This window comes from Falco cherrug, chromosome 11, assembly GCF_023634085.1.
Source record: "Falco cherrug isolate bFalChe1 chromosome 11, bFalChe1.pri, whole genome shotgun sequence".
Taxonomy (NCBI): Eukaryota; Metazoa; Chordata; class Aves; order Falconiformes; family Falconidae; genus Falco; species Falco cherrug.
The window spans coordinates 29,829,659-29,856,705 of record NC_073707.1 but is presented as its reverse complement, the minus strand read 5'-3'; the positions used below and the strand labels follow the sequence as shown (position 1 = coordinate 29,856,705).

The window sequence follows — 27,047 nt, the reverse complement described above, 5'->3', positions numbered from 1 at the left end:
GTGTTCAACTGAGTTTAAAGTTTCAAACAGCCCAGAAAATACTTTTCTAGGCAGTGAAATCGCATACGTTTAATGTATACACAGTTGGGCGCAAATCAGTTCTATTTTGCATAGGCAAACCCTGAAGTCTCTGGGTTGTCAACAAAGACTGACTGTCTAGAAAGAAAACACAAGGCGCTCTCATGTGAGATGTAGAACAGAATCCCCTCCTGGCAGCAGCGATGCACTTCGTATCCCCTGTGGACTGGCTGCATAATGTAATCCCATAAATAATGGATAAAATAATCCCAGTATAACATTGCAGAATGCACTTGGGATACATGAAGTTTATAGAGAACATCCAAAGCCTCCAGAAGCCCCCCTTTAGCAAGGTCTTTCCTGTTGTCTCCAGGAACCCAGAGCCAGGCAGTGCCAAGACCCTGGTGGGGGACGGGCTGAGAACAGAGATTTGCAGCACTCTTGGGTGAAATGTCCCATGCTGTGGTTGCATCTGCACTTTGGGGCAGAGAAGCTCCACACCACATAAGTCCTGGGCTTTGGCTTGTCCTCAGGTTTTGTCCTAGTACGTAAGAGGGTGCTACAGGGAGGTGAGCCCATGGCCAGATGCATAGGGCACGTTGCAGGGCTCACCCTCACCACAGCACGGACAGTTTTGTCCAGCATATCATGGAAATTCAGTTACAAATAGGAATGTAAAGACTGAAACTGAAATCAAGGAAATGATCCTTGTATAAAAGCTATAGAAAATCATCTAGAAAAGTATTTTTACCTGTCATTTCCATGACTTTGGGAAAAAACATTTTCCAGAATCGACACTGCTGAGCTTGTAATTTTGTCAGTATCTCTGAAGTGTTAGTATTTAATGTCAAGTATTTTTGTTCAGTAGTAGTGAAGACTGGCCATCTCGTTCCATTGATCACAGTCCCATTTGGAGTTCTAAATGAGAAAAGAAACATTTTAATTGGAATGAGAAATCACTTCAGAATGTCAATAATGTGTTGTTTGGTTTTTATTTAACAGCTATTTCTGCTTAAGTATGTTATTTTGGAATTACTGAAGTATACTTCTTTTAAGTAAAGGGGGGAAAGGAAGGTTAATTTGATTTAACTCCATTAGAAAAAAAAAAAAAAAAAATCTATATTCCCCTTTCAGGGTGCTCTGAGTTCACCTAAGGAAAAAGGTTAATGAACAGCCATACACAAACTACACTTGTTGAGTCTGGAAATTCTTGCAGAAATCATTCTGGATGATTTAAGAACAAGCCAACCAACCGCTTTGGGAGGTCGAGCTGTTCATGTTTTAGTTTGAATGTTGCTGATCCCTTCAGACAGAAAAATAGATTGGACTAAATAGCTCAGATGATAAAGCCAGTAAAGGTTCAAATAACGTCTAAACTTTGGATGAGACATATGGGGAGAGAAAAAAATTATTTCCCATTAAGAAGGAATGGTTCCTTCTTGAAGTGTGTTGTTTCTGTTTGGCACTCTGCTAATGGGGCTTGTTCTCAAATCTTTTGGAAATTGGGAAGAAGTACAGAGTGCTTGGCTCTTTGTAAAACAAGCTCTGCACATTAAAGGATTTCAGTGGTTAGCATTAAAATAGTTATGATAAATATTTATAATTAAACAGAGTTCATAAGACTCTAGGAACAAGCATCCAGGGTTTCACCTCCAAAAAGGATGATATGTAGTATCTATATGACTATAGAAAAAAATAGTTGGTTTAAGTGTGTAGAAGAACAAGAAAATGGGAAGCATTGCATTAGGGAACAAGTGAGGCAGAATATGATTTTTCAGAAAAAGAAGTAGACTTACGATTTAAACAGTCACAAATCATCATTAGCTCAGAAGAGGTTAAGATTACAAATTAAACATCCTGTTGCAGTGTGAGCAGAAGGATTAATTTTCTTTTCTAGAAGCTGATATCAGGGAATCTGGGGCTTCAGGCAGAACAACAGTATTTGAAGATATTTAGTGGGATAGATTAAGAATGCTATTAGCTAAGTTAATTTGGTTCTCTCTGCTTTACTTCTTTTGGCCAGGACTCTTCGCAGAAGGTGGTCAGAGAGGAGTCCAGGCTGTGTGGATCCCACTGGAGTTGTGCTTGCCAAGAGTGGGAGCGAGGTACCGGGTGTAGGGGGAGCATGCAGAGCATGGGATGCAGCTCTGAAATAATATTGGTATCTTAGTTCATTCAGAAAGAATCAAGGATTTGGCCCATGTTTTAGTGTTCTGCAGTCTTTGGCATTCGCTGCTTACAGAAACAATGTTAGAGTAAGAGATTCAGCATTTCATTTCCTGAATTGCTCATTTCTTTACTAATTTTTCTTTTCTAATTCAGCTCTGATTAACCTATGGTGCCCTATTTAACTGAACATTTATTTGTGGCTCATGAGAATGATGACTTAAGCAGAGCTGACTTGCACTTCAGTTCAAGATCAGAACGCTAATGGTGCTGTCAGTATTCATTTAGCAGCTTTTATGCTATGAAATAAATCATGACATTCCGTATTATAATTTACAGGGGGGGGGGGGGGGGGGGGGACTACACAATGGCTACAGATGTATTTTACCAAAAATGATTGAAAGAACTGTCAGATGAACACAGAATTTTGAAATACGTGAACCTGCTGATTATTGCATTCTCTCCACATTTCCAGGAGGTTTACTGTTCAAAGAAATGTCCATCAACTTCCTTCTTTGCTCCATTATTGAAAATTTCCCAAGTTAAAAGGTAAGTCCCAGTTACAGCAAAACATAGCTCACGTGTATAATTTTGTACTGGTAAAAACAAGTTACAATTACAACCTTGTTTTCTATCACAATTACTATTAATTCCTTCTTGCTAGTAACTTCATGATGAGAATTGTAGTGCACAGAATAAGCTGTAAAGTTGCCTGTTCTTTGCACCAAATTAAAAGTTTAATAATATTCATATAGAAAATTAGAAGTATTGTGGGAATACCTTTACTGAACAGAAAAGAATCCAAACAGCCTTTGTCTCTGTCCATCTGGATGGACAACTGCTGATAGATTATAGGAACTTGTTTCTACTGAAAGAAGCTCAAATTTTTCACAGAAACCTCCATCACATCACCTTTATCAATTCCCCAAACCTCTGCTCTTTCATCTTCTGGTGCTATTGGATCACCTCTCCTTCGGCACATTCCAGTTTTGCCCACCTCGGTGCCTTTGTCAGTGGGGCCTGAAAGGGCTTGGGCCACCCATCTTCAGCACAGAGCTCTGCTTGGTGCACCTACCTTGTCAAACACTAAGTCACCTTGCTTAGACCTCTGTCCATACCTAGAAGTTCTAGTTAGGGAAGACCTTCACTTTGTCTGCAGAAAATGTGAGTTACTGAAGATTTTTAGAAGGAAGCTAGCTCCTTTTCTACACGATTTTAAATGTTTGCAGGAACAAGTCTTACAGCAATTTAAGAAATACAATTATTTTAGTTACTCCCAGAGAGGAAATGCAAGAGAAAGGTAAAAGAAAACCAAACCCAAACCAAAAAAAAAACCCCAACCAACCAGTAAACCACCTGTATTCAAACTTTTAGTGTAAACATAATTTGTTTCATTATATCACCTATTATTTTTTTCCTTTCTATATGCCCTGAAGTTATAGGCTGGACTTTCTTTACTCTCTGATGGTGGTAGAGCAGCTCATTTTAGTTAATTATTTCATTAAGATATGTCTTTAAGGCAGCCAAACTTATTTTCTCATTAACTTGAAAAACAGTATCTTTGTGAGCCCAGTCTCCAGTAAAGCTGCTCTCATTCTTTACTTTTATACATATATGTGCTTTCATTGAACTTCATGAACCTTATTTAATCTTGTGCTCAGTGGAAGTTGCTTGGTATTACTCATGGTCACTAAGATCAGGTTCTTCCCCCTTTGGGCATTGTATGGCTATAATTGTCTATAACACTTAATTCTCAAGACTCACTTACAGTAAGTACACCAGATTTGACAGGGAGTGAAGAGGGGTTTAGAGGAGCTTATTCATTGATCATTTGTGTATATTTGAGATTCATCTTCAACACCTTTAGAAGAAGAAAATTTGGTTCAGATGGAAAATAAACCGCTTGAACACCATTCTGTTAATTATGAAGATATAATACATGATCATTCTCATTAATAAGAACAATATAACCTGAAATGCAATACAAGATGACTGCATATTTATTAATATTTACATAGCATTACTTTTATAGATGCTTTATCATACACAAAAAATATAATAATCTGGTTTTTTGTAATATAAAGTTCCTATAAAATACTCTATTTTTGTGAGCAAGCTCTGAATAGCTTTCACTGTGCAGTATCACCATTTAACAGAGAGGTTCTTTTGCATTGTTAAGTTATATTTTGGTATAGGTCACAAAGAAAAAAAAGTTGAGTCTCATGGAAGTGGTTTTAGGGATCATTTACCTTCCTAATGAGTGTTGTAAACACTAGCTGTACCACATGTCAGCTTAGACCATCCCAAGCTTTCCCTGTATTCTTATTTAGCTGGTCTATTTGTAAATGGATCAGGTCAACATGTTGCGTGTTTCTCTAGAGGAAAAGCAAAACAAAACCTACATCATTTTAGCTGTCCAGCAGAGATGAATTATACCAACCCAACACTCACTAAGAGATTCACAGGCTGAAACACAATTTTACCTCCAGTCCCCCGTAGCCCCTTCCTCCAGACAGACAAATATTTGTTCTGCCTGGCTGAAGCTGTTCATAGAGATATTGCTCCCTGAGAGGAAGCATACACTAATTTCACCTGAGCAGTGTGTTATTGCTTTTAATTGTCTCTTCAGTTGCAGCTGGCTTCCCTCCGACCTGCTCTGAGAAGAGCTCAGCAAGCTCGTCTGCCTACAGTTCACCCAGCAGAGGCTTTCCCATCCCTCCCCATGGCGTGGAGCATCGGGAAGGCAGCATCCCCGCACACCACCCACCTCCCTCCTGCCCTCATCAAGGTAGCGGCAACCCCAGCAGCCGCAGGCACTAAATACGCAGTAAGGCAATTTCTTCCTCGGTGCCTTCCGCAGGTTATCACCAGGCTGGCATTCTGCTGGCATGTGTCTCGTTAGCTGAAAAGGTTGCCCACTGAGATTAATGAAAAGTTATGATAATGCTGCTGCACCCCTCGGTTCCCCCATGCAGCAAGAATGGGAATGAAATGGAGACTTGTTCCTCCTGGGTGCAACTTTATTGACTTCACCCAGGTTGTAACCACTGATACTGATGCTCATTGTCAGTTTGCCCCCCTTTTCTTTTAAACAGCTGGTTTAAAGGGAGGAGACAGTGAACGTGAATCATTTTTATTAGTGTTCATGATTCCTTGTGAGCTGTCAGACAGTACTGGCAATCAGCTGTTTTTTCATGGGGTGGCATTTTACAGTGTGTTACCATGGGCACAAGATAACAGGCAGAGGGGACAGCCTTAGAGTGAATGCAGCCACAGCAATAACCCCATCTCTTGCACATTTTCTGCAGTTGCATTATAAAGCCTTTAAGAATTATGGAAATAGTCAGCTCAGCACCAAATAAGAAGCCTACTGTAAATGTTTCACCCCAGGGAGCGAGGGACAGTTCTGCGTGCGTCTGCTGCAAACACAGCGAGCTGCTGAGGCTCCTGCGGTTCTGCTCCAGGTTGCTTCAGAGCTACAAGAAGGCTACCAGCAGCACAGCGTGGTTTCCAGCCCTGCAAACACTTGTGCAGCAGCACAGCACAGGTATGACACCTGATAGGAGTGAATGTAGTCAATAATGTGCTTTGAGTTTGTGCTTTTACATAATTAACTCCTTTAATTACATAAATACAAAACCTGCTTTTGCTGTGACATTGTGAATTTTGGTTGTGTTTTCTACCAGGTGAAAGGGAGTAAGATAGCACAGGGCAGAGAAATCCAAGGTTCAGGAAAAATGAACAAAAGTGTGAGAAGACAACTGGGCTATAGTATCAACAGCTGACAAGTGAGGGGTTGTAAGCAGAGTGGTGTGGTTTATAACAGAAACAAAGATGCCAGCTAACAACTGACATCACAGACTGAGCTGTCACTGCACCGCAAGTCAACTCATCTGTTTGTTTAATAAAGCTAAAGGTAGATTTAAATAATGAAGGATGGTAAGGGTTCCTGAATACCACCATCATGTGATGGGTCTGCATCGAAGCTCTTGCCTCCAATGTGTTGCTCCTCAAAAGGCCAGGCTATGCCAGCCCTTTGTGCTTCTTCCTGTGGCACTGCCAAAGCCTGAGTTCCTCCTGCTGATGCCTCCTCAATCAAAGACCGATCTCATTGACTTCAGATGAGTTATGACAGGGATATTGTATATTTTGAAAAAGGCCACAAGATTTGTATCTTAAAAATTTATCTTAGTTTTGCAGTTGCTTTATTAGTGGTTGTCTCATGTAGAGCATCATTAAATCATGCTGGCACTGAACAAACATACCCAATCGAAATATATTTATTTATCTAATCTAAATGGATGAACCCATTTTTATTTTATTTTTCCTTCTTCCCCAGTCTAGAAGAAAATATTCTGTTGTTTTCTTTCTTTTCCACTTGGACAGAAGGGCACTCCTAATTAGCAGGAGAGCTGGTGAGGAGCACCAGGCACGCCTGAGCTGCCCCAGCCCTCCGGAGTGCTGCTCCCTGCAGAGGGGTGGGAAGCGTTTGCGGCATTAGTCAGGCAAACATCCAGATGTCTCACATAATTTCTAAAGGCCACGATGTGTGATATTTATACCGATGTTCATTTTCTCATCGCAGCACAACAACTGCCATGTTAATATCAGTTCTGGGCAATGGTGTGGTCCCCAGGGGAATGATGGTGTAGCGACAGTGCCTGTTTGTGTAAGGCCTTGCTTGGATGGTAGGACTGGGAGCTTCATGGATATTTTCCAGCCTAGTCCTATTTAAAAGAGGAGCAGATTTTACTATTATCTACTGGTTGAATCTTCTCAAACCCTCAGACAATTTGGCTTAACGCCAAAATGTTTCTTCATACCGGGCTATTAGTTCAAATGACTCACTCTTAAGTAGACATCAGAGAGGGCTCTGAGGTTGAAGGCTTGAAGTCCTTAACCTGAGGAGCAGTCCTAGCTATTGGAACAGAGAAAATGAACCTGTTCTGGAAACTTTTCCAAGGAAAGTTAGCAAGTGAAAGGATGAAGAAATATCTGTAACACCTGGGAGAAAAAAAACAACCAAACAAACAACAACAACAAAAAAAGACACCCAAAAAACCCCCTGCAAAAACCTCTCCAGAGGCTCTAATTACTGTATAGGTTTTCCATTCAGAGACTGGGGCCTGTATAAATCTGAAAGGCTCTCGCTGCATGAATACATAGGTTGCATCTGAAGCAATATCATCATCAACTCTGTACACTGATGTATGATTCAATATAATTAATTTGTTCTTAGATTTTTAAAAAATTCAGACAACTATCCAGAACATTTTCCTGAATCAGCTAATTATCTACCACTTACTAAAATGGTTTTATGGGCTCCCTGGATAGAATTTTTATGCCAAAATATTTTATATTAAATTGTACCCTTTGAGATTTTTTGTTATGGGAAACCGCAGAAGCAAAGGCAAGATGACAAGGGTATCTTTCTATCCATTATCAAAAGTTTGTGAATTGGCCCATTTGGAATAATAAGTGAAGTGAAGTGCCACTGCTATATGAGTGAATTGGAAGGCTGACGTGATTACTTCACAAATACAGATATTATTTTTGATGTCACTACTGCTACCAGCTGGTGCTCATTGTACATGATACTGCATAACAAGTTACCCTGCTAGTTGGCTGGGGTTTTTTGAGACAGCTTTTCAGAGTATTCCTTTGTATCAGCTAATCACTAACCATCCTATCTATTGAACTGATGGAACCTCTGTACAAATGCAGTGCCACACTTAATATTTTATTTTAAAATATTCTCTTTAGGTCTTTATCCTCTTAGACTAATGGGAAAGAGAGCAGCCATCAAACCTATTAGCTGAAAAGGGTAAGTGGTGCCATTTATAATGACAAAGCTCTAAAAAATACCGTACTGAAAGGTGGCAACTCAGACAAGGGTGCTGCCAGCCTGCGCAGTGCTGGGTGACTGGAAAGCAGCAGTGACTGTCTGTTTCCTACACTAAGCTTCCTTCCAGCCTCCTGGCATCAGCATTCTTAGGGTATCAGGCCTGTGCTCCTGTAGCACTAGGAAGAACTGGGAACTTAGAAAAACAAATTAAATCGGTCACGTTTAAAAACATTGCTTTATTTATTAAATTATAATAAATTATAATATTAGAAGTGGGTTCTTGTAAATTGAAACTCGTGAGAAAATAATAGCCAGTTTCTGAAAGTCTGTAGTAATTAAACCTTTCTCATTCATTTGTTCCTTAATAAGCTGTAAAAATCATTGGTCCTGATTCTGCGACATTTGAGCCTTGCTCAGATTCCCGCTGTAATGAACAAAGGGACTCCTATGACTGAGTACTGCAAACCGGAGAGAGTTTGCGGGTTTGAATCCTCCAAATTACTTTTGTTAAGCAGCTGTTTATGGGAAGTTCATTACGTTCTGTTGTGTTCAGTTCTCTCTCACAGATCACACGCAAGTTCATAATCTAGTGACTATAAAGTGCCCCTGAGCCACAGCAAAAGGAAACTGCTTTGCAAGTTGTATCGTAGGTAAATATTATTTCTTCTGCTGATCCTTGAGGAAACCTGCAGGATCCAGCTGGCATACTTTTTAACTGATAGAAATTGGAGAAGGACCTTTGCAGCTAGGCTTTCTTACACCTTCACAGGCTAAAAAAAGCTCAGGATATTCCTTCCAGATGCCAGCTTGGTGACAGCAGTTGTGTGTTTAAATGTCTTAAACTATAAATTATCGTGGTATGCACTATTACAACTGATATCAGTTTCAGGAAATGAAGCAACAAGCTGTTGCTTCTTTTTTGGTCTTATTGTGTTCTGCTCGAAGCACCCATCAAGTCAAAATGATTCTTGCCTGTGCATGTCTTGGTACTTATTTGTGAATTCCTGCCATATGTCAGGGATTGACAAGGTAGATCTTAAGATGTTGGCCATAAATAATGTAGTATTTGAGAAATTTAGATCCAGGATGTGCTGCCTTAGCTCTTTGGGCATGCTTGCAAGGCATTTAGGAGATCAGTGCTTCAGATCCCTGGCTCCTGGACTGGATTCTGCGCTGGTATCAGGAGTAATAACGAGCTGGGCAAGCCGAGCCAGAGCTAATGAGCCCTCCAGACCCTGCCTGTGGATTTCCAGCCTCCTGGGCCCACGCTGGCACTCCTGCACGTAAGTCTCCTCCACCGTGAAAATGTTCCAGCAAAGCTCAGTGTTATTTCAGGAGCCCCTGCCCCAAACTCCAATATCTTTATAGCGTATGGTGAGATACGATTGTCATACGAGGTCTGGAACAGCAATCCCACCATTCTATAAGCCACTAGCGCTAGAAAGCAAGTTAAAATGTCCTTTCCTGAGCAACCAGTAAAGTTAAGCATGACCAGACCTTTCTCTAAATTTACCTTTAATTAATAATGAGGATCTACATTGATTTAAATGAGAACAACTTTGTCTTGGTATCATCTGGGTCCCTCTGAGTGAGGACTGTGAGTATCAGACTTGTGTCTCCTGTCCTTTCTACAGTCCTAAAGCCCTGAGGGTCAGAGAACCCTCAATATCTCAGGTGATACCTCCCAAATACATGCATGTTCTGCACAGTTTTGACAAGGGTGTAAAGAAGAGACTGAATCTCCCAGCTTTCCATCACAGAGCCTCATTTCTGGCGAAAGAAAAGAAAACTCTGAAAATGGAAAGAGTCTGCGATGCTGGAGGCTGCCACAGTGAGAACGGCAATTGACAAAAGGAAAAGAAAAAAAAAACAACAACCAACAACTCCAAACTAGTGAATAATCTTCAACCTCATGGTACGACTTCAAGAAGCCAAAAGATTTGAAGTTAAATTGAGTTCAGAGAAATGGATGAAATTTTGACATTAATATGAAGGTAATTTTAATCCACCAAAAATATGTTTTATCCTGTCTTGTTTTAAGAAATACTTATCACTCATCTGACGCTCACAGTCACACTAAGCTGAATGTGACAAGTGTCTAACATAACATACCTATAACATATATTTGTAGTCATTTACACATTTAGGTTATGTATTGTGATAGAGCAGTAAAGAATTTTCAAAAGTATTTTATACCTTCTACTTAACATGCCTTGCGTCTGAGGCATTATTTTGCATGATGCTTCAAGTCCAGCACTTTTTGAGGTGAATCAACTTATTAGTTAGGGGTTGATCCAAATGCAAACAAATGGAACAGATTGATTGACTTCAAAAGCTTTGGATCAGGTCCCAGCTGGAGAAATACCTGTAGCTGTTTACAAAAGAAGCTTCTCTCATCCTGGACAGAATTCACAATGATGTCGCACCTTCTCCGGGACTCCATGTTCTGGTGTGAATATTCACAGTTTGTGTTTACATCACTTTTGGATAGTCACGAGAGGGGCAATACTATGACTTAGTCCTCCTTTATTTCTAAAGGAATATTTTAAAAAAAAAAATGTTCCTGTAAAGTATTTTATAAGATCCTTATGCCCTTTTGTATGATATCAGTTTTAGCTTTCAAGGACCACTTTTCAAAGCTGTTATTTTTTCATCCTCTTGTCTGAAGCAAGAAATCAAATGTAACTATAGTTTTAAGTCTTACTTGTAGAGGTTGAAGAGGCCTCTTTGGAAATGGAAGAAGGTTCTGAACCCTACTGAGACCTTGAAGGAGGAAGTAACTTCAGCAGAAGGTAAGCAAAAGAATAAGTAGACAGGAAGGCGATCGCACTTGCCCTTTTGCTCATCCTCTGAAACTGTCTTATCTCCTCTACAACCTCCTCTCTCCTTCTCATGACCTGGAAAAACATAAACTTACATAGCATTTTAACCAGAATTGCTTCCTAGGAGAAACCTAAAGAGAGTGTGTAAAAGGAGAGAAAAAATGTTTTTCTTGCCATGGAACTGTTAATACTGTATTTTGAATTCCCAGTGTCTTTGCTAAAATTTGTCAGCCCAGCTGGTTGTGACAAAAAGTGAGTACTGTACTCACATGTATTATATGACTGCCGTTTCCATCTCTTGCTTTCTCTCCCATTGATAGAGCTCATCCCAGACAGTCAGAAATTGTTAGATAAATGGATTGAATGTTTTCCTTCTCTCTAGACACCAAATTTTCAGTACAGACTCTGTAGTAGATACTGTACTAGGATATAATATTTGAGATTCGTTTTCAATTGTAATTGCTCTGACCATGGTTTCTTTTCAAGATTGATGCTCCACATAACTGTGCACCAAATAATATCATTTAGATTCATTGTGTCCTGATGGACTTCATCATAGTACCATTTTTCTTGATATTTTCCACTACTGCCACTGTTTTATTTCTGTGAATGGTAGGAAAAGCATGAATCACAAACATCAGCTACTATGCATTCTAGGCCAAATTGAGCAGTCCTATAAAATGAAACCATTAGATAGCTTTCAGTAACATGTATATGCATTATTGTTTCGTCTGAAACAGAACCATTGGTGCTTCATGATGCCAAATGTAAATAAGAAGCTTTAGTATTCACAAACACCTCCCCTCGCCGAATATTTAATTTTTTTCTAAAAAAAAAAAAGTTATTTACTTATCTCTGTTACAAAGTCATTGTAGTTTTGACTCATACAAGTGGAAGTTACATGTACCTTTCTTTCTTTGATGAACACAAATTATGTTCCAGCATTATGACATCCTCTGAGTCTGATTTGACCTGCACCAAGAGGGAGATCTCCAGATACCAACATTTGGACTGGAAAAGACAAAAGGTATGCTCTCAAGAAGAAATGGTATATAAAGAGGGGAGAATTTCTGAGCCTATTCAAAGTCCTTCTATTCCAAAATTGAGGGGGCTTCTGTGGAAATTATAGTATGCAGGCTACTTCATAATGAGGAAAAAACAACTGTTAAACCTCTAAACATTTCCAGTTGTATAGAAAATTCACTTGGATGCTACTCTTTGAGAACACCATGGTGAATAGCATTCATAAGAGCATTCATATTTAAAACTTTATTAGTTAAAATAAAAATCACAGTATTTGAATAGCAGTTCCAGTAGAAAAAAGGATCACTTTGGTGTATATTTGAGGTAAACTCTTCATAGTTTGTATTGAATGAAATTAGGAAGTTGTCTTATGTTCCCTCCAGGAAAGGTAGAGAACACAGATGGTGGCCAGAGATGTCTGGGAAAGCAGATGATGGCAGCTTTTAATTTTACATCTGTGCTAGCATATAATTGTGTAACGTCACTAACTCCAAGCATGAAATGCCCGATTTCTACTGGTGCAGCTTCTAGATTTGTGGGGACAAAATCTCACAAATCCTGTGGCTAAATTGCTAACTACATTTATCCACAAGTGACTCCTCTTACAGCTGATTGAAAAAAAATTAAACACCATATTGAGCTACCTTCAAAAATATGGTGTTGGGTAACCTCTGCTGCTCCTCATTTCCTCTTTTCTCCCCTTTGCCACTTCCCTGAAACAAGCCAATCTCTTGTATTGGGGAGTAAATTAAAATGTGTACCGAAAGGTTTCCATTCTTCATGTGAAATTTCTCAGTAGGACTTGTGATTAGTGTTCCAGAACCACCTGGAAAAATGGAGTTTGCAGACCTTTTAAACTTCAATTTCTGTCTTTTGATGATGAAACAAGGACTAAGCTGCGGAAAAGTAGCATGGAAGAAGAGTGCCCTTAAGAAGAGGTTTAACTGTGGGTGGACATTAATTAGAATTTCACAGTGTCTTCTGCAACCATGTGTTTGCATGCCTGCAGAAGTTATGGTACAAGGAATGTAATCCCTAACCTTAGATTATCTCTGAAGTGTATTGTTCTTTTATGTGAACTTGCCTCACACATAAATTCATGCATGCATTTCCTTCATTTTGCTGTTCACAGATTCTTTTACCCTCCAAAACAGTTAGCAAGACTTTAAGATGTTTTCTTTTATCTTTCCATCTCTTTTTGTTCTTTCTCTCTTTTTAATGTCTTTTCTTGTTCACCTAGCCTGTTGCATCTGTTATCATTTCCATCTCTTGTTTCCCATCTTCCTTACTCGGGTACTTCCCATCAAACTAAATTATTTCTATCCAGGCTTCTTAATCCCACTCCATAATTTAGAGGTAGCAATCATACCATGATTTTGTTTCAACTCTTGGAACAGTCATACCTCTTCATTCCTCCCCCCAAAACATTTGTAGGCTTTTTGCCAGGTTCTTGGCACAGCAGGGGCCCAGTACAGCCACATCCAAGATATTTCCCTCTCTCCTTTTACAGCCAAAGGCAGAAGAGCTCTACTAAAACCCACCTCAAAAGGATCCACTTTGTAATTTCTTTTCTTGTGCCTGCGTGTGCATGTTTGTGTGTCTGTGGCTCTGACAGCAAAACCTGGGGGTTCCCCTTGCTTAGTCCCAGGACTGTGCATTAGCATTCGTGGGTTTGATCCTGCAGCCCCTGACAATTATATTAGAGCTTGCCCTTTCCCATAAAGCATTGCCAGTGTTACGTTCAAGGCAAACCTTTGCATTATAGTTTTAGATTTTAGTTTTATGTCTCATTCAATTGCTCCTAAAGTATTTGGAAATTTCCTTAATAGATGCTCTCATCTTGTGTTTGAAAATCTGTTCTAGAGAATAAAATCTGTATGGCTGGAATTGCGTTTGCTGCACATATGGAAAGTAGCAAGAAGTCTTCTTGGAATTTTGCAATATTTGTAATAATATTAAACCAATCTAAACAATTTGTATTCCAGACCTATTTTCAAAAGATGACTGAATCAAATACTCCTGTTTTCAGTTTTGAAATTCAATGACAGCTTGTCAGCTTGCAAGCCAGAAAGAGAGACATGACTGCCAAATGCAAGTCTCTAGTTACTGATTTTTTCCATGATGTACTACATCCAAATAGATCACTAAAAAGATGTTTCCATTACTGTTTCTGAATATAAAAAATATGTATGGACCATGAAAAGATGATTAATCACTTTCAAGAACCCAAAAACCAAAAAATGAAGGTGGAGAAATAGGAATAAATTTCCTAAATTTGACCTTTTTTGTTCATGACTGATTTCCACTTTTCTTTTTTTTTTTTTTTTTTTTTTTTTTTTTATGGCTCAGAAATTATTCCCGTGAAAGAGAGTGAGTGTGAGAATGCATGTGCCCTTTTGGATCAGAATTAAAGCTTTGCTTTTCCCTAACACAGGAAAGGAAGACTTTCCCTAATCTTTTTGTATTTTTAGAAACCTCTGTCATGCTTCATTTATACTCCTGGTGTTTTTACCTCACAGCCAGAAATCTTTTGTTCTGATTCTTGACCGGATCCAGTCAAATCACGGGTTAAGATGACAAATTACTTATTCCAGATAAGCTACAGTTCCAGTGTGGTTGAAGAACCTGTGAGGACCAGCACCAGGTCTCAGCTGAGTGGCTCCAGTCCGGGCATCTGCCTCTGTCCCTGTGCACCTGGGCTTATCTTTGGAAGAAATACAACCCACAGTAAACGTCTTACCACGAAATGCCTTAGTGGTATGTAAAGCTTCCTAGCTTCTGAAGTATTAGAAAATTAAAAGGGGGTGGAGTTTTTTTGGTTTTTGTTTTTCCCTCCAGTATATTGTCCTTTCCATACATAGACTATATAGGTCCCCAGTTTGATCTGCTGTCTGGACTCTATATGAGGCTGTTGTTTTTGTTCTCACTGTTCTGAAACTACTCCCTATAAACATGTTGTGATAAGTTGGTAGCAAGAGCGCTGAAATTTATTATATGTCTACCAGTGGAACATCAGGGAAAGGCAATAATAACCAGGCAAAGTACTTCAGAGCTTTAGTGGGACAATCAAAGCCTCACAAATTCCCCTAAAACATAGGAAGAAATATTTCAAAGGCTTCACTTTATAGAAAAAGCAGCAAAGATTTGTTTCAGCAGTTGTAAAACTGGCAGTGAGACAAGTTTTGCCAGTTTCCTTTTATCCAAAACATTTTTCACAAAGCCTTAAAAATATTATCTTTGTATGTTCCACTACATTCTTACTTGAGTTTTCATCTCCTCTGGTTTGTCTGTCTCCTTGTCACTTTACGTCACTCATGTCTAAAGAATACAGTTACAAATGTAATGAATAAAGTAATGCAACAGGCATAACCTAGCAACAATTGATTTGGGATGCCATATATTTTTTCATGATAAATAAAACTTCCTCTTACTAGAGTTAGCAGAGCATTCTGCTGGTTATGATTGATAGTACCTGTTAGTGTCGCTTGCTTTCAAAAGCTTTCTGAAGAATAACAAAAGTACAGCAGAAAAATTAACCTTAAGTGTTTAAAAAGAGAAATTTAAATTCTTTCACCATGGATGTCGCTTAAAATGAAGTGTGCTGGAAAACGTTCAAGAGAAGTCCACTGTAAACTAACTTAATATTGTTAAAATGAACTTGTACACAAACACAACTGTGCTGAGTCCATCCAGCCCCTTCCATATGAAATCACATTCCTGTTTCCTGCTGAATGTAATTTGACTACATCTCTCTGCCTGTCTAATTCTGGTGATGTCTGGGATTTTAACAAATTATTTTAAGGCTAACATTTTATATTCTACTGCCAATGCTCTTAAATTCAAGAATCAGTTGAGGAGACCCTAGGTCAGGAAAAATGGATGAATTTTAAATCAAAGTGTAAATCAAGAGAATCGATTTTGTAATCTGTTCTTTCTTATAACCCAAATATTTTATTATACTTGATTTATTCAGACAGCACCAGTAATAATCTTTTTTCTTCTCTCACTTGTAGAACAGAGATTTCTTGAGGGTGTGATGAAAATATTGTTCTTTCAAGGCTTAAATTCATGCAGAAAAAAGTATTTTATGGAATTATGCTAATAGCACTAGGAACGGCTGGGATACTTGGTCAACCTTACTTGATATCAGAAGTCTATTCATTTAAAATTGCAGTGATAATGAAACAACAGAGGTGTTCAAGTGACAGAAAAGGAAATGCCATACCTGGAAGCCTTTGTCTTCCAATCCCAGGGCTACATTGGCAGTTCAGTAATAGTTACCTTTCTCCGCACCTTAGCAGACATCAGCATCCACCTCAGGACTTAACTTCCCACTGTTCAGCCAGGATGTTCCTACCTATGCATTTTCTCCCTCAGTAAATTGAATCCAATTTAAAAGTGAAAAGGTCATTAGAAAATACAAGTGTTCAGCTGCCAGCAGAGTTCAGGCTCCCTGGCATGCTGGTGTCTGGAAATGCCCAGGACTGGCAGGCAGAGGCACTTCAGCCACGCCGGGAAGGGCAACAACCAGCTGCATGTCTCACGGAATAATGGAGTGATGGTCCTCTAAACACTGTGGATCAGAGCATGGTATTTTTGTCCACCTGTAGCACGTCTTTGCAGGAGTCTAACAGACAATCTGTACCACTGATTACTTAGATTTGCTCTTGAAATAAACCATGAGCATATTTCTGAGGGGAAGAGATATGGGGGTGTATAATTGGAGGGTAAGTGACCCACAGTGCCAATCTGCTTAGCCACAGCTCCATGGTGGCTGGTCTATCTACAAGCATCAGGATTAGCATTAGCTAGATATAATCCAAAGGGCTGATCCTAAATATCTCTACCAGGAGCTTTATGAGCCTCCCAGTCTGTCCTTTCTTCAGTATCAACTGCTTGAACAGGCAGACCCATGAGGCAATCTGCTTCTCTATTTTATTCGCTTCTTCTCAGGCTAGTTGACATGAAGTAACATTATTTATATGAGTAAATACTGCAGCCTGTCCCTACGTGCAGTAACAGAAGCACTTACGGTATCGATAATTCCAAAGGTTCCCAAGCCACTGAATCCTGTTCTGGATAAGAAATCTGCAGGGAATCTCATGACTGAAAAGCATCAGCTTATTCTCAAAGACAACTGTTTCAGCAGGGTCTTCACAGATGTTACAGACCATGTAAATAATGGCAGATTCCTAAACCCGACACCATTCCCTGGGGTACCGAAGAGAGGCACTGGTGTAGAAAGCCAGCGTCTACCTTCAAGCCTCACAGGCGAAGTGCCTTGCCCTGTCTCCTGCTGAGTCAGCTGCATTCCCCATTCATAGTGAAAACTAGAACATCTTTACCCCTGATAATTCTCCAACAAAAATGGTCAGTTATTTATTTTTAGCAAGGATGTGAAACAAAAAGTGCCTAGAGACTTGGGAAATTGCATCAGCTACTGGCAGGGATGATGGGCGAGTGGGAAGCCGGAGCTGGCTGACAGTCTCCTCCTGTTTACTGAGCAATGGAGAAGCCGAGAGCATCCCTTACACTCTTGGGATCCTTTGAAGGAGTCACTTCTTTTTTCCTCCCTAACATCTTTTCTTTTGTTCTTACATGACATTAGCTGTTTCTCATTAGTTTTCTCACTTGTACCCTCCCGATTCTCTCCCTGATCCCACCAGGGGGAAGCAAGCGAGCGGCTGCCTGGGGCTGAGTTGCCAGCTGCGGTTAAGCCACGACAGAAACAGAAAATGCTGCTACGGGGCATACCTTCGACTTGACTAGGTTTTATTCCTAGTGCTCATGTAAGAATGAAACCCAGAGATCATTAAGGCCCAAGTATGAGCTTGAAGACCCCTTGTGAGCAAGCCCTGCATGCGGTGAGCCGAGCCGCCTCTCCGTCCATCCCAGCCAGAAAGTACCAGGAGAAAACTGATTTCTTTCAGCTTTTGTTGACTCTACCTTATCTCCCTTCCTCTGAAGGCTGCTCTGCCTTCCCTTGCGCTTCTGTATTTCTGTACATTAGAATATTAGGTCAAACACTCTCACTAAAAATTATGCTGTACAATATTTCTGATTTTCATCTTTTTGCTTGATTTTCTCCTCATCTACTAGAGACATCAATGGTAAAGTAGTTTTCCCCTCAGATGTTTGTGCTTTGATCATGCAAGAGTTTACTACAAATATCATGTCAAACAGGGCTTCCCCAGTTCTTTATAAATGTTTACTGTGTGCTCGAAGGTGCTGGGAAAACAAGGCTTACCTATCACTTTAGGGGTTATTAACGATTTTTGTTGTTTCCCCCCTCACTGTGCACTATGGAGCCTTAGGGGTCTCTGATCTGGACCATGAGGAAAGTGTCCCATAATGGGTTAACACCGACCTGATCTTTTACTGTTACCTAAGTTGCGTGACTGTATTGTTTACCCTAATAGTGATGGGTTTGATACTTGTGGTGGAAGCAGAGGAAGGGATTAGCTGCTGTTTGCTGTGGAAACCACTTGAAATTCAATCTGTGGGTTAATCTAATTATAGTGTGAATGATAGTCAAACTAGATGATGAGGCTGTTGTCTATAAACTTAAACCTGAACGTACCTTATGTTGTCTAATTTTAGCTAGGTACAGTGACAGGGACAGCGTACTCTATTTTGCATAGCAGGTTATTGAGATTTTTATACATATATGTATATCTAATCCAGTGGAAAGCAATAGTTCATGGAAATGTAAATACTGTTCTGCAAAATCTATTATAGACCTGATTTTTTTTTTTTTTCCTTTCTGCTAAGGAATAGTGCTGTTTAATGGAAAGATCTGCTGTCTCTGCTATACGATCCTGACTGCACGCTCCTGCAGGGCAGGTTGCAAAGCTGCAGTATGTAATAAGGAGCCTTCGCTCGGTTTGCTCTCCACTAAGGGCCTAACGACACCGCTTTCCAAGCAATGCTGTCATAGCATGTCTCCGTGATGCAGGAATTGTTACCAGGCTTTACCTGACCTCATTGTGCAGACTTCATCTTAGGAATCTATCATCAGATGCGTTTTTGGCATTGATAAATCAACCGCATAGCTCAGTGCCAGACCGTACACCCCTGCCGAATGCATTCCTCTGTGCTACAGGCTTTCACACCGAATTCATATGGAACAGTGTCCTCAGGCTCTGAGTAAAGAGGGAAGGAGGAAGAGCTCATAGATTAAATTTTACATTACATTTTATGAGAATAAAAGCTGTATTCAAGCATTATGGATTGATGAGTATAGCTATCTGTATCCTAAATATCTGAGTTTTAATACTCTCATCACTTAGACAAAAAAAAAAATTACAGGCTCTGACATATACAGGGGATAGAACTTGTTAATGTAATTAATATTCCTCTATATCAAGGCAAACAATCCATCACACCTATTGATAAGCAAACCTGTTAAAAAAAGGATACACATAAAAATAAGCTGTTAGTCCACCTCGTGGTATCACATGAAGGGACTAGGCAGGGCTGGGCTGGCAGCCACCAAGTGCAGCGTGTTTCGGAGCTGAAGCAGTGCCATGGCCCAAGGAGAGGCGTGGGGTGGGGGTGGATCACGGGCCGGGCAGGCACACAGCAGCTCCTAGCGTAACCCCGCGGCCAGGGCAAAGAGTACTCGCCTTGGGTGCAGAAACAGGGGAATATCAGGCTGAACTAGAAGCGATAGATGACACCTGTAATTAGGACTCTTTGGGGATGACAGTGATTAATTCCAACAAGGTGTTGATGAATCACGGTTTTAAAGAAGGCGCCTAGTTATTATTTAAGGGCTTGAAAAAATGCACTATAGTGAAAGTCTCAAGAGTATAACCTGGTTTATTTAAAAAAACCCAAAACAAACAAACAAACAAAAAAAAAAAACCCGACCAAAAAAAAAAGGATGAAGGGTTATTTGAATAGAGCTTAGAATTATCTCTATATGGAACATAATTCATAATATAAAGCTTAGAAATTAGCAAGTAAAATATAGCACCTGGAAAATGCAGAAGTAGAATAGGCAAATTCAGACCAGATACAAAACTTCCTCTTATAACTGTAACTATTTTAAGTGGAATTAGAACAACCTACCAACATTTGTTCTGGGTTTTTCATCCCTGGAAATGTTTAAATCCTACCTGTGTTTTCTGTTATGTACAAGGTTATAAGGACTAAACAAGCATAGTGATCTTCTCTGATTCTAACCTATTAAGAAAAATGATTAAATCCTGTTCCAAAGTTGATTTTAGCCTTTACAAATCTTATTATCCTTCACAGATCAAAGGAAAAGTCCACTATGGACATAAAATTTATGCAGGATTTTAAAATTTAAGTTAATTACATATTTTAAAAGTATGGATTATGTGTTTGGTTGTATGCTTTCACAGGTACAGATATTTTTATATATAATTTTCCCAGGCAGGAGAGCAGAAACAAAGCTTTTGAGAAGACAAGATACCTCCCCATCCCATCAGGCTTGCAACCTTGAGGCTAATCATACATGACTGCAGTAGTGACTGGTTTTCTCACCGCACTGGAATGTTTTCTTTTCAAGCTGAATACTGCATTGAAAGCCCCACAACCCCACCGAGCAGAGCAAGGGCTGTCTCGCTGCTCCTGGCCAGCTAAATAGAGTGAATGAAGGGTTGTATTTAATCCATTTCAAACATCCAAATGAAATATGCTTATTTGCTTCTTATACAGGCTAGGATATATTTCACTTAAAGATGAGTCTAATGGAAATAGCAAGTGATTTGTCATCGGCTTCAGTGAAACCCAGGATTATACTTACAGTACACATGGGAAGAAAGGCTTTCTGAAAAGAACATCCTGCAGTCCCAATCACTTCATCACGCGAACATAATATACCCCCGTATTATACACCTGCATGTTCCGAGCAAATTACATCTTCAAGGGAATTGGGCTTTTGGCTCTTACTTCTACAGTTGGAAGTCTTTCCAGAATTTGAAATATTTTGTTTCTAAAAGTTGAAACCATTACCTTTCCTTTGTAACAACTGCTGGTGTGGCAAAAAAAAAAAAAAATGTTTTGCATTTGCTTTTATGCACATTATTTTCTTAAGCTCATCTAATACAGTGAGCTACGCAACAACAGTTTATTTTACTAAGATGGTGTTTTTATCAGAACTAAAACAGGAATTTTGGATAGCCAAACAATTAATCCTTCCTAATCATTCTCATCAGGCTTCAGATCACCATTAAAACTGTTAGGCTTTTTCTGCCTGTGAAACAAACAAGCATCTGACCAATCAAACAAACTTCCACAGCAAACTTACCCAGTTTTCGCAAAAGTTGCCCAGTATCTCAGCATGGACCGGCTTAAGATTTCTTCAGCTTTGGTGTAATTGACTCTTCTTTCTAGAGGCAGTCCGAACACAAACTCGATCTCATAACCATGCATTACTCCCATCCACTCTGGCCAAGGGAGCTTTGAGGATCGGTGTTCAAAGAAATAAAAAAATGCTTTGTGTCCTAGCTGTGCAAATTTTTTTGTGAATTCCATTGTAGGACATATTATATTGTAGTCACCGATAACATCATCCATGGCATCACGGTAATGTTCTGGCTTTTGCTCATTTTCCCAATCTGTGTATTGAAAAATGATCGATTCTATTGCAAGTTGACTTGCTTCTGGGAAGGACAGAGTTAAAGCGGCTTCAAATGCTGTTTTATTGATCAAGCCATTGCTATCCTTGCTGAAGCCAGGGACTCCATATGCTAGAAATGCTGATCCTTCATCTTTATTAACACCGACTAAGATCTGTGTTTGTTTGAAAAGGCCATTCTCAATCAATGTTTCTGGCATGTCAGAGAGAAAGTCGCCATCCACAGTTGGACAAAAATATACTCGTAAAAGAGAGTCATATGTTACAACAAAAATTTCATTCTCCAGTATATCCTTTGGGTCCTTGTCTTGGAGGCAGAGAATTAGCTCTGTCTCATTGCTGGTGGGACACTGGAGCTGTTTAGCTAGAGCCACTGTTCTGTTTCTGGCTTCAGATGCTGTTATTGCAGCCCAAGGGGCATTTGCAGATCCACTTTGCATGATGGCTCTTGTGAATAAAGGATGGCTTTTAGGAGAAAGGATATGGTAGCTGACAGAAGCTGAGCCAGCACTCTCTCCAAATATAGTCACACTTTTTGGATTGCCTCCAAATGCTGCTATGTTCTCCTGGACCCACTGAAGTGCCAATCTTTGATCAAACAAACCTGCATTTCCAGGAGCTTCCTGGTTTCCTGGCAGAGCCAAAAATCCTAATGCACCAGTCCTGTAGTTCATGGAAACTACAATGACTCTTTCTACCCTGGCCAGAAACTTGCCGTCATAGACTGGTAGGGAAGTTGACCCAGTCTCAAAGCCACCACCATATATCCACACCATGACAGTTGCATTCTTAGGTTTGGGAGAAGGAATCCATAAATTAAGGTATAAGCAGTCTTCACTTAGGTTAGTTTTTGGATTCCACATCTCTGATCCAGGAAATCCCGGGTAAGTAGTGTCTATAAGCTGGTAACAAGAGTTTGCATGTTTTGTGGCATCCCAAACATCTGACCACTTCTCACGAGGTTCTGGCTTTTGAAATCTCAGTCTACCAATGGGTGGCTGTCCATAAGGTATTCCAAGGAAGGCTGTCACAGTTCCCCCCAGCACCTGCAGGTTCATTCCTCTGACTCTGCCCTTCTTGGTTGTAACGGTGTTATCTTCAGGGATTACCTTCCTGATGAACATATACAGTAGAAGAAGCCAGATGAGAAACCTGATATAGAGACTTGTACCATTTGTCCAAGTCATGATGCCTGAAACACAGGAAAAAAGACATTCAAGAGTTAGTATTGCAATGTATTAGTACCAAAGCCAAAATAGGTTGTTCAAAAAGGGTGTAGGTCATCCCAAGGACATTGAAAATAACATGGTGCTGCTACACAAAGGTCAGCAGTCTTTAACCATAAGTTCTTGTTAGTTAGTTGTGTTGCAAAGACTGTGTTTAGTATTTAGTATTTGGTACAGTACTTCAGAAAAACTCTTGCTAAAAAAAAGACAGAACTGAAGAAGCCTGACCAGGGAAGGTAATGTCATATAAGCAGAGTCTGAACTACTTCAGTTGGCAGATGAATTAACCACTTGCATTTCCACTGGCGCGATGAACAGGACATTTTATGATCTGTGATGGAAAATGCCATGCCTGACTAGCCATCATTCTGTTAGAGGTTGCTTTCGCAATTTGTGTTCTCAAATCAATAAAGAGTGATAACAAACATCACTAGGCACGGATTTTTCCACACATAAACACACAATCCATGAACATGGAAAAGGAGCTTGAAGCCAAGTTCTAATCCAAGGATTTCCGGGTCCACGTAAGTTTTGAACTACATGTTTGTATCACATACAGATGCCTGGGCTGAAACAAACCATCAATGGCACGATTTGCTATAACCTCAAAGCACAGGGTGATTTTGTTGTCCTACTCATACGCCTTAAGATCTGAAGGTGTTTTAACAAGTGAGGTATGTGAAGGACATCTGACCTGACCGGCAGGTCAGCTCCTGTGGGCAACTGCGTACAGAAGTACACCAAGAATTACATGAAACATTTATTTCAAGATCTTTTTTCTCTAAAGCAACTTAACCAAGGTTATAACCACCATAGCCATAAGAAGTAGTCATACTTTTGCTACTTAGAATGAATATTAAAATACTAAAAAGACAACAATTTTTAATATATGTAGGTGGTGCCTAATAATTTGAGTATGGCATTCCTTAGAACTTTTCATAGTAGTAATTAGTAATACCTTAAAGCTAAAGGTATAGATGCTGATTATGTACCACATTTAAGCATACTAATAGTCCTATTTACCCCAACCTTTTCAAATGCTATAAACCCCCAGTATCTTAGTGGAAAGTCAGAAAAAGACTTTTTGCATAAGCCCATTTCTATGGCTTACATATTTGAAAATGGTCAACAAAGCTTCCTTCTATTTTTTGCTTGTTGCCTTGCCGTACATAGTGTACTCTGTCCTGCCACTTTAAACAGGCCATTCTTTGTTAATGACAAGCACTTGTGTCCTTAAAAGGAATAAGAGGCTAATTTCTGTGGAAAGTACAGCTGTGGCCTAATCTAAGCTCCTCCTACTTGTTTGCGTATTCTTAGAAATGAAATAAGAAAAGGCAGGGGAGGGAAAAGGAAGATTTTGTGCAGAGAGATTCCTAACTTTGAGATAGCATCAAAGGAACAGGGAAGAATCTTCAGAGACAATATTTTTATCAGTCATATAAACAGGTAGAAAATAGATAAATTTTAGAAAGCAAACTTTTACACTCTTGTTTTTTAAAAAAAAAAAAGAAAAAAGATAAGGTAGTGAATGGGGGCAATAGACTTCAGAGTTGGTCTGACATTCCATCTGGCCTTCAGCTTGACTTATATAAACCTGTAAATGACCTCATGTATGCTAAACTTTACAGATGTGCGTAGTCGATCTGGGCAACTCACACGGTCCAGCAACTCCCAAGGAGTTTGGGTAAGCAGAGCCTCTCCCTGGCTGCCCGCAGCACCTGACCAGGATGCTCACATCGTTCAGTGGCATCTGGCCCCCTCTTTAAGTGCCAATCATATTTTTGTTCCATCCATTCCTGTCACAAAATCTTTCCAGAGCTGGGTGAGAAAAGGTATGTAAAGATTAGCCTGAGGCTAAACTCTTTCACCCTATCTCACAGTCAACCAAGGCAATGGAGGAACTGTGAGAAATGTTAATAGTAGGGATCCAGCTGGGTAAATGTGCAGCCAATGCACAGCACTGCCAGATGGGAGAAGTAATTTCTCTAAGTTTGTTGTTTCCCTGACACTGTCTTTCTTCACACACTTCTAACACACCACCACAACAACAAGCTGGAAAGAATAAGAGATTTCAAACATTGTCATTATGAAGAAGATAAAATGGTACTAAGAAAAGCGAGAGGCATTAAAGTTCCTAAAGCTTTTAATATCTAAATAGTAATTAAAATTAATTGCCCTCTGCACTTTCCTGTTAATTAGAAAGGAACGGGGTGGGAGGAAAATACTGTAGTACTGCAAAACACAGAGGCACAGATTTTGACCATAAGAAGTTTTAGACAAGAATTTTAGGAAGGGAAAAACAACAACAAAAAAAAAACCACCAAAAACCCAAAAATCAGTTCTGTACCTTCTTAATTAGCTCTGCAAAAAAACAGATGGCATTTAAAAAAAAAAAGTTTTAAATAGATCAAGTTTGAAAAACACAAGTTTTGTACTTCTGAATGAGAGGTCTTGTCTAGTCCTAAGTTACTTTGCTAATATTAATAAAAGTAGCGAGTGGCAGAGGATTATTATTACACATTGAATGTATGGCAAATATTACATTTAATAAGGTTTTTACGACTGCATTAAACCAAACCCAACAACGTAAAGCACACTGAGCAAAACAAATATTACTTGATTATTACTATGAGAGTAAAAGGGTCGGAAGATTGCTTTAGCTCCTCAACTTTAACCGAGCAGAGATATAGCATATAATGCACTTGCATACTTTAAAAAGCTGCTTATATAGTAGTTTCCTCCAGCAAAACTTAAACATTTGACTACACTTTTGTATTCTCATTCAGCAAGGGAACACAGTTTATTTCACTATGTCCTCTCCTCGCAAATCTTTACCCAGCCAAAAAATCTATACACAAGACTACATAATCAGTATTTAAATAGAAAAGATGGTTGAATTAATAAGTGATTTCTAGCTCAGCTTAATTTACTTAGCTCAGGATCCCTTGAATAATATCAAGGTCTGATACACACGCCTGCTTACTCGTTCCATTTGCAGAGCAGAGTGAGTTTTCCCAAGAGAGCAACAAATGGGCAGAGCATAACATTTTAAAAGATCCCAATCCCCGTGCAAATCAAGCTGAACTGTAAATTATCCTGGCAGACAGAGATGTGTAAATAGAGAATCACTTACCCCACTTCTATGACAAGAACTACAAAGTTTTTAAGAGTCAGGATCTTTGAATACTTCAGGGAAAATGCAGTATGCAGCTGCTGCTTTAAGCCCGTAAATTGGACAGTACTGACATTATAATCAACTGTTTCTGACACAGAGCTCGCGAGAGTTGGCAGCAGCAACTTGATCTGCCGGCAGCCGTTCCTTACTATCTGACATCTGCTCAAAGGCTAATGGTATCGTTGTAGAAATGCTACAGAGAGAAATCCGTCTGGGAGAAAGTCAGGCGTGAGCTTCCACAGGAAAGGGAAGATACAGGGATTTTTTTCTTTAGCACAGGGCAACAGTTTTATCATGTAAAAAGATGAACAGAATTATAAATGTAATAAAATCCTGCCCCTCTTTCCTTCATCTCGCTTAGAGCACCGATCTCACCTGGGCCTTTTTGCTATTGTACAGCTCAGGATTAGCACCATTTTAAAGTACCTCAAACTTTTCTTTTCACTGTAAGATAAGTAGTTATTTTTGGTTTTAAGCAACTGTGGCAGATAAAAAAGGAGTGTCTTCTGCACAGACATGTCAACAACTGGCAAGCATCGTTTGTGTTACTTAACTCATGGCCAATTGCAGGCTGCGGCAGAAATCTGCGTTGTCCTCGCCTGATGTTAGGGTTAAAAATGGTACCCACATTGTGTCACACGCTGTTTTCTCTCTCTTCTTAGGCTTCAAATAGGAAATTACCCATGCTGCTTAGTACACCCGATACCCTCCTTTTGCCTGACCCTCTTAAAACCTTGTTTCCCCCAGAACCCAGCGCTGCAGGTGCAGAGCCAGTCCAAACCGCAGGGCAGAGTTGTCAGGGCTGCAGCACAGCCGGGGACGTGTCCCACAGCACAGGGGGGGCATGTAGAGTACAAATATTTCAAGGTACAGATGAAGGCAGAACAAAGAAGAGGGGTGGAGTCTACAAATAAATTACATACACTCCCCTTAGAAAATGCCTGGTCAAACCCATATCCCTGAGCCACCATGTGAAACCAGGCAGCCAGCCCTTGGTGGTGGGGCTGCTGACCCCCAGCAGCATCTGCACCCTAGCTCTGCTCTGAGAAAAAACAACTTTTCCACAATTTAAGGTTTTCTGCTACCGAAAGCCTTTGCTTCCCCTGTTAGAGCTGAAGGCAATTAATTTCCCTCTGTTTAATAATCAAACTACAGCTCTGTTTCA

General features: G+C 39.8%; 1 protein-coding gene and 1 long non-coding RNA gene across 2 annotated transcripts in view; one reads left to right on the top strand and one right to left on the bottom strand.

The window, feature by feature from the left end:
• The window catches only part of BCHE (butyrylcholinesterase), a 32,164-nt gene extending 6,126 nt beyond the window's left edge, over positions 1-26,038 (bottom strand). The window contains exons 1-3 of the mRNA XM_005440132.3: positions 25,841-26,038; positions 21,152-22,673; positions 770-936 (exon numbers count right to left, since the gene is read on the bottom strand). Coding sequence (XP_005440189.1) covers positions 770-936; positions 21,152-22,668 — 1,684 coding nt within the window. The 5' untranslated portion in view covers positions 22,669-22,673; positions 25,841-26,038. The remainder of the gene's footprint in view (positions 1-769; positions 937-21,151; positions 22,674-25,840) is intronic.
• LOC114016096 (uncharacterized) lies at positions 1,228-6,435 on the top strand. Its single transcript, XR_008734467.1, has 3 exons — positions 1,228-2,123; positions 2,660-2,733; positions 4,814-6,435. It is a non-coding gene; the product is annotated as an uncharacterized LOC114016096 (long non-coding RNA).
• Positions 26,039-27,047: the final 1,009 nt, after the last annotated feature.